Source organism: Malania oleifera, chromosome 10, assembly GCF_029873635.1.
Source record: "Malania oleifera isolate guangnan ecotype guangnan chromosome 10, ASM2987363v1, whole genome shotgun sequence".
In the NCBI taxonomy this organism is placed as follows: domain Eukaryota; kingdom Viridiplantae; phylum Streptophyta; class Magnoliopsida; order Santalales; family Ximeniaceae; genus Malania; species Malania oleifera.
Genome location: NC_080426.1, coordinates 47,579,773 through 47,587,792, shown reverse-complemented (window position 1 = coordinate 47,587,792; position 8,020 = coordinate 47,579,773). Strand labels below are relative to the sequence as shown.

At 36.2% G+C, this 8,020-nt stretch overlaps 1 protein-coding gene and 1 pseudogene across 1 annotated transcript; one reads left to right on the top strand and one right to left on the bottom strand.

Annotated features, from left to right (window-relative positions):
* The first annotated feature begins 213 nt into the window (after positions 1 to 213).
* LOC131166668 (3-hydroxyacyl-[acyl-carrier-protein] dehydratase, mitochondrial-like) lies at positions 214 to 1,348 on the top strand (annotated as a pseudogene).
* A 1,119-nt stretch (positions 1,349 to 2,467) lies between these two features.
* On the bottom strand, positions 2,468 to 5,012 carry LOC131166667 (tRNA ligase 1-like). Its single transcript, XM_058125244.1, has 3 exons — positions 4,815 to 5,012; positions 4,415 to 4,570; positions 2,468 to 2,587 (listed from the first exon to the last, which is right to left on the bottom strand). Exons 1-3 carry the CDS (start codon positions 5,010 to 5,012, stop codon positions 2,468 to 2,470), a joined length of 474 nt encoding a protein of 157 aa, XP_057981227.1.
* Positions 5,013 to 8,020: the final 3,008 nt, after the last annotated feature.

Genomic DNA, 8,020 nt, shown 5'->3' with positions numbered 1-8,020 from the left:
AAGAATTCTCTTAGCCATACAAAACCAAAACTACAAACATTTGATCTAAGTTGCAGGTGCTAACACATTCGCTGGGTTAATAATTAACTTTTCAAAGCATTCAAAGCCCTCACAGTATAACCAGCAAGTCCTGCTATATGAAAATATTACGTTGCATAGCTTCCTGTTCCATCTGAGTGACAACCTTCGGAACAGCCCTTATAGTCCTCTGCAATGATGCTTATGAAATGTATTAGATGCTGTTCATCCTTATCACTGCATATACTCAAATCTGGAGATACATTTAGGCAAACACGGATATACTCAAATCAAGATATTCTTGAATATTCAAAGGTGGCTCATCACCTGAATCCTCTACATTTCGATTGTGAGACTGCCCAAATTGCTGGATTTAAAGATCGGATTGTCCATGGGATGCTTGTTTGTGCTCTGTTTCCTCAGATTATTTCTTCTCATTTTGTAAGTCAGTTATCCTCTTTAACCCTTTAATCACTTTATTTATTATCTGAGCGAGAAAATTATGGTATAATTCTGAGAAGTCGGGCTTGTATGCATCTGTACTGTTTCATGCATGACTTGTTAGAGGGGGAAAAGGATGTTCCAAACAACAAACATCAACTAGGAGATGTCTTTGCATAAATAGTTGTAGTGATTGGAAGGCTTGGAGTTACTTGATGGTGCTCCGTTAATTTATAAGTTAGAAAAACTTTTGAAATGTGATGCATAAAGTTGATGACCAAATCAAGCTGAACATGATTGACAGCTTCTACATACCCCTAGGGTACCATGCCCTCTCCAATAATCTGGAGCCACATAAGCTATTTGACCTGATGCAAGCTTGGCATGTCTTTGGTGAACCTATTGGACCCCAAGTTTTTTTGGCCATTTCTAATTATTCTTCCTTCATGGAGACTGTCTAGTTCCACTGCTAAACAGCAACAGAGTGATTAAGATTTTAGACTATGTTGGAGAACCATGCTTTGACACTTTTGCAAGTTGAAGATTGTCTAAATTTCTGAAATTATCTTGGTACTGTCCAGCCAGGAGCTGTGTATGTTTCACAAAGCTTGCACTTCAGACAGCCAGTTTATATTGGAGATGAGGTTGTTGGAGTGGTACAGGCAATTAATATAAGAGAACAAGAAGAGATACTTGTAAGCCACACTACTCAAATTGTTGGCACCATTTTGTTAAATCTTATCTCATGACCTTTTGACTTCTCTCTGTGGTTCTGTGGTCTAGCACAAAGTTCTCAACGAAGTGCTTTAAAAATGAACTTGTTGTCGATGGTGAAGCCATGGCAATCTTATCAACTCTAGCAGTGGAGCAAGAGCATTCTTTGGGCTGATTGCATTTTGTTTTATGGTAGATGTTTGTAACATCACAGCCCAGGCATGTGTTCAATGCTCAGGCTAAGAATAATTTTCCACTTATTGGTCTCCTTCATTGCTGCTCTTTAAGTTACCTTTAGTGCGGTTTGCATAATAGCTATTTTTGGAAATACGATGCAATACAATGAGAATTTTGAGAGTAGAGGGAATAGTTATTCCTTGTACATTCCTGTGTTAAAATTTGAAAAATAATTATTCCTCATCCATTTCTTGTTATGTATTTATAAAAAAATTGAGTTTGTTATTTGTCTTGTAATGACGACTTTGTTTTTTGTATAATTAATTGTAAGTAAATATAGACTAATCTATTCTTTGGAATACACATCTTGCGAACCAACATAACATTGTGTTTTACGGTTCACACTACCTGATAATGTTTCCCCTCTAGTGGTTGGACCAAGTATTTCCTCTTTAGTGGGTGGACTTGAAGTAATTGTAAACCCACTTTCTTAAACGCCCCTCATCTGGCTTCCATCAACCGGATTATTTTTCCCTGTCCTCTTTAAACCTTAATCTGATCATGAGGACAGGTTCTCATCACTACATGTAAACGAGAATCAAAGGGATGTTGGAAACCAAAATATGCAAATGAAAACAGTACTTTCCAATGAGAAAACTAAAAACTATACACTTCCACTATCTTTACTGTACTTGATTAGTTTTTAATTGTAAATGAGCTCTACAAATCTTCGATTTCCTCCATGTACATAACTTATAATTCCCAGCAAAATTCTCCCAACCTTTGCCATACTGCTTCTACTCACATCAGCAAAAATTAAAACAGCTAACTTAACATTTAATGAAATTCCAAGGTGCCCAATATTGTAATGGGTGGGTCGATATTGACGCGAGTTGCCTTCCCCTCCGAAAAAAAATTGTGATAATGTGTTGGCTTCCTTAGCCAGCTGCTGCATCGCTTGCTGTCCAAATAGTAACCCGAGGCCACTGATCCTTTGAGGTTATTTTCTCTCCATCAACTGAGCCAAGCTCTACTTCCAAAACAGCCATTTTTCCCGAGAAGAGCAGAGCAATAAGGTACGCTGGGACGTTTTGATGGAGGAAGGGACCATGTCTGGCTACTGCCGTAACACCATGTCTTCTCCTGTGAGCAAGAGTCGCACATATGCCTTCATAATGTCGTTCTCCATATGTTTGTCTCTTAAGAACGCTTCAACGCTGGAGTTCTTCTCAGCCAACTTCATAGATAAAGAAGAAAGGCAATAGAAAAATTAAAATTATAAACAAAATATAAATTTAAATTATGAATAGGTAAATTATTTTGTGGGAAAATTCCTTATATTTTAAACCAAAATTAGATAAGAATATATTTTTAAAATATAACTTGGATAAATTAAGTGTTTAAACTTGAAGAAACTTCATTTGCTAAAAAAATAAAATTAACGAGCATTTTGTATACATATAATAAAATTACGATATTTTGAAGACAAAATATTATTATCTTGACAAAAATACTTCTAGGAAAACTAAATTAACGAAAAATTAGATAAATTTTCATTTAAAATTTTTATTTTAAACAGGATAGGATTGGAACCTAAAAAAATCTATTTGATTGAAAAATAAAATAGTAATCTTATAAATCTTATATAAAGGCATATCTCAAAGTAATAGGTAAGTTCCTCTAACACCTTCTAAAATTATCATAGAGTGTCTAATATCATCTCGACAATGTCGTAAATTTAAAACATAATTTTAGAAATAAAATTGTAGGCTGAGAAATACCCCCAAATAATAACTTTAATTATTAAAATTTCAAAAAACTCATCGATTGATCATTAAGTAAACAAAAATTAACAATTGTAGAGATTTTAATAGCACATGATAATTTAGAAAATACATTAATTATTAATATTTTCATTGGAAGAAGTCATTTTTTAATATTACTTTAAAAATAAAATTAATAAGAATAACATATATGTATTATTGAATTTTTATTTATAATGTTATACAAATATCAAAATTTAATATTTCTCATAATTTTAATTAGAGCAATCCTGTCTCATATATATAATTTTTTTATTGTTTCTGTTTTTAGGTGGTGTCAGTATCTCATGTTTGTGTTTATATTTTATAGTTTGAAATTAAATATAATTATTCTTTTTTTTTTTTACAAATTTGAATACTCATACTTAAATATTTGCAAACTAAATTATGATAATATTTTATTACTGTTTTTTTTTTAAAGAATATATCAATTTTTTATTACTAATTTTAAGAATATTATACATAATATTATTTAAATACAATCATGTGCAATGCTCGTGATATGTTTACTAGACTATTAGAAATAAAAACTTGTCCTAATATAACAAAATTAGAAAAATCAAATGTTTGATGTGTGAAATAAGAATTTTATTTTATAATATATATTATTTTTGCTCACTTTTATTGATAACCAAACATGAAAAATTGGAAGCATCCGTACTTTTTCTTTTGACGATACTTTCTAACTTCCACATGGAGCCTAGGGCTTATTAGAGATCTAGGAACAATAATCACACACACAAACAAACTAAGCACATAAAATAAGAACACCAAATTTATGTGGTTCGGTCTAATCTGACCTACGTCTACGAAGCACACTGAATATACTATAACCTGGGAGAAAACAAGAGGAGGAGACATACACTCAACTCAACTCTTCTCACACTTTTCTCTCTCTCTCTCTCTCTCTCGCCTTCAGCACCCTCACACTCCTCGCTCACTCACTTCACTATATTCACATTCACGAACAATTGTTTCATTATATAGCTATATTGAATGGATAGGAAAGGAAGGGAGTAATTGGGATATTTAATGGGTTATTTTAGCACGCGGGCATTATCATTCCAGCGTATGAAAGCTTGCTCCTCCGTGACTCATTTTTATCTATAGCTCATCCTCTTCAAGGCCATTTAATTTTCCGTTTCCATTTAATCTATTTCCATTTTCTCCGTTTCCATTTCAACTTAACAGGGCTTTGTCAATATCTCATGCATGCGAAGATACTCTCGTACACTACTTACATTGTTGAGGAGACTTTGGATATCTATAATGGGTAGATTAATGGCCGCGAAAACAACAGTTCCGAACTTTTTCTTCTCAATATTGGTTGTGAATTTACCCTCTGTAATAGTTCTCAGCTGTTCCAGCACTTGCTCTACAGCAGATTCAAATGGTACCTAGAAACATTTTGTTCAATGACCAAAATTTTTTCAATACTAGAAACAGTAATTGCACGCTATGTGGGTTGGAGGATTTCAGAAATAGTTCGCATAGTAAGTTTCATAAATGATCACTTCATCTAGTAATTTTTAAGATATTGATGTTGTATACTCAAGGAAGAAAAGGAAACTAATTATTGTGCAATTATGTTGCTTTACCAAACTGTTGGGAGTTTGAAAGCACAAACAGTAGATATTCAACCTGGATAGAATTAAGATACTCAGAATTGCCCAATATTATATCCTGCAACTTCCTCTCCCATTTATCCCAGTACTTCCTATATAATCCCTTGGGGGACTCCAAACTAGTAGAGAATAGCAAATAGAAATATAAGATGTGTGGACTGAAAGACCAAGAACAAGAAGAAGAGGAAGAGCAATTTAAGTTTGCATCATGCATGGAGCACTTAGAATGAAACTTACGACAAAAACTATGGCACTACACTTAAGTTAAGATATATCAATTATGTTAATTCTGATTTAGCCATCAATTGACAGTAAATTATGCAAAATACTGACATTTCATTCTAAATAGAAAAAATCATTTATGAAATACAATATTTATTTTTGTTTCATAATAAAAAGTTGAATTGCATGAGAAAGTTCTATAATTATATTGAGTATATGCAATTGATGAAAGCCATGAAATAAATTTATCTTTCAAAATTTTTTTTTTTTTCTTTCTTGCTCCGGCTCAAAATCTTTCCTAAAGCATTCTTTAGGACTAACAATTTAACAGTGCTATTTCTTAATAGAAAAATCTGATCGAAGTGGCAGAACATTTTATGTTGCAACAGGAAATCTATGGCTACTGACTGCAAAAGCCACTGAAGTTCTGTTGAGCAATCCTTGATGCTGAATCGTATTGGAAAGAATTTCACAGATTCCAATGCTTTTAATTAATTATAAGAAGAGTGTTTGTTGATCCACACAAGATAGATAGGCAAGGGAAAGCATTCCGTGTGATGATTTTTGGACAGCAAGTATGCAGCGAGTGGAAGGCACATACTTGACACTCGAGGGAAGCAGCAATGTGCAAGGTGTGTGCCTCGTGGGTGTTGGGTTTTACCGATCAATCAATTGATGAATAAGATGAGTAAACAAGCACACACACAAAATTGACACAGGAGTTACGTGGTTCGGCCAAATTCCGGCCTACGTCCACGGGAGCGAGGGATTATTATTTGCTGGGAAAAATAAACAGAGAGGAGGAGGAGGATTCCCTCAGCACTCACTCAACTCTCTCTTATCTCTTACTGCACTGCACTCTGCACACTCTGCACTCTGATTTACAACACCACACACACATGTATATATACACACAAGCGGGAGCAAAAAATTCAACAATGGGCGGCCGGAAATGTCAACATTTCCGGCAAAGCAGGTGGAGCCGGAAATGTTGACGGAGCAGGGCAGCCGGCGCCGTAGATATTGAAGGAGAGCAGCAGCCTTCTGTTGACTGGGTATGGATCCATCAATTCTCCCCCTCCATACCCATAGGAGGAGAATAATATGTTAATCTTCAATTGACATCCATCCCAGCTATATCCCTACATAGCTGGAGCTTCTCATAGGTTACTCCCTTTGTTAACATATCTGCCGGATTTTCTTTAGTATGAATTTTGACTAACTTCAACAGTTGTTGTTCCATCACTTCGCGTATCCAGTGATAGCGAATGTCAATGTGTTTTGTTCGGGAATGGTACATTGAATTCTTGCTCAAGTCCAGTGCACTCTGACTATCACAATGTACCTTGTATTCTTCCTGTTTGACACCTAACTCTTGAAGAAACCTCTTTAACCACAACATCTCCTTCCCAGCTTCCGCTGCGGCAATATATTCTGCTTCTGTTGTGGATAGGGCAACACACTTTTGCAATTTTGACTGCCATGATACAGCTCCCCCTGCAAAGGTGAACAAAAAACCTGATGTGGACTTTCTTCCATCAAGATCACCAGCCATGTCTGCATCAGTGTAACCCTCCAAGATTGGTTCAGCTTCCCCGAAACATAAGCACAATCCCGATGTACCTTTCAAGTACTTGAGAACCCATTTCACAGCTTCCCAATGGTCTTTCCCTGGATTTGAAAGAAACCTGCTCACAACACCTACAGCGTGGGCAATGTCTGGTCTCGTACATACCATTGCGTACATCAAGCTTCCAACTGCTGATGAGTATGGGACTATTGACATTTCTTCCCTTGATGAGTGAGACAACTTCTTGCTTAGCTTGAAATGATTAGCCAGTGGAGTATTTACTGGCTTGGCACTTTCCATGTTGAACTTTTTAATTACCCGTTCAATATACTTCTCCTGTGATAACCATAGCTTTCTGGCTTTCCTGTCGCGACTGATCCTGATGCCTAGGATCTGCTGAGCTGGGCCTAAGTCCTTCATTTCAAAAGATTTAGACAACTCCATCTTTAGCTTGTTGATCTTTCTTGTATCCTGACCAATGATCAACATATCATCAACATAGAGTAGTAGGATGACAAGATTACCATCAGGAAATATCTGAACATATGCACACTGATCTGCTGCAGTCCTCTTGTATCCGTGACTCACCATGAAAGAATCAAATTTTCTATACCACTGTCTCGGTGCTTGCTTAAGACCGTAGAGACTTTTCTTCAACCTGCAGACTTGATGTTCTTTCCCTGGAACTTCAAATCCTTCTGGTTGCTCCATGTAGATGTCTTCTTCCAAGTCACCATGTAAGAAGGCTGTCTTCACATCCATTTGTTCAAGCTCTAGATTCATCTTGGCTACTAATCCGAGTATGACTCGAATTGTTGTCATTTTCACTACTGGCGAAAATATCTCGTCAAAGTCAACACCTTTCTTCTGTTCGAAACCTTTGACGACCAATCTGGCTTTATGCGTCACAATTTTTCCACTGCCATCTTTCTTAAGCTTGAACACCCATTTGTTCCTTAGTGCTCTCTTCCCTTTGGGAAGTCTTACCAGCTCATACGTTTGATTCTTATGTAAAGAATTCACCTCTGCTTTCATAGCTTCTATCCATTTGGCTTTGTCGGTATGAGATTGGACCTCTTGGAAACTTTCTGGCTCCCCCTCATCAGTGAGTAAAAGATATTCTGATTCTGGATATCTTCTCGACGGAATCAGAATACGACCTCTTTCAGATCTTCTGGGCTCAGCTTCTTCTGGAGGAGGATATACCTCATCATCTGACTGCTGTGATGATTCTGCAATTTCTGGTGAAGGGGGTTGTTGCTCCCCCTGCTCAACACCTTCTACATCTGTTTCCAAAGGATCATCCTGCAATTCTCCATGGTTTGTGGGAGAATATGATAGTGTAGGATCTGTTACAATGACAGGAGCACCGTAACTAGGCTGGTTAGACTTTGTTTGTGGTTCAAAGTCCTCAAACACCTGGTTTTCAT

Coding starts and splice junctions, on each gene's coding strand:
- LOC131166667 (XM_058125244.1), bottom strand. CDS start 5,012: ATGCATGATGCAAACTTAAATTGCTCTTCCTCTTCTTCTTGTTCTTGG. Junction 4,571..4,814: donor AGTATCTTAATTCTATCCAG/GTTGAATATCTA, acceptor AAATGTTTCTAG/GTACCATTTGAATCTGCTGT. Junction 2,588..4,414: donor TCCAAAGTCTCCTCAACAAT/GTAAGTAGTGTA, acceptor TTATCTATGAAG/TTGGCTGAGAAGAACTCCAG.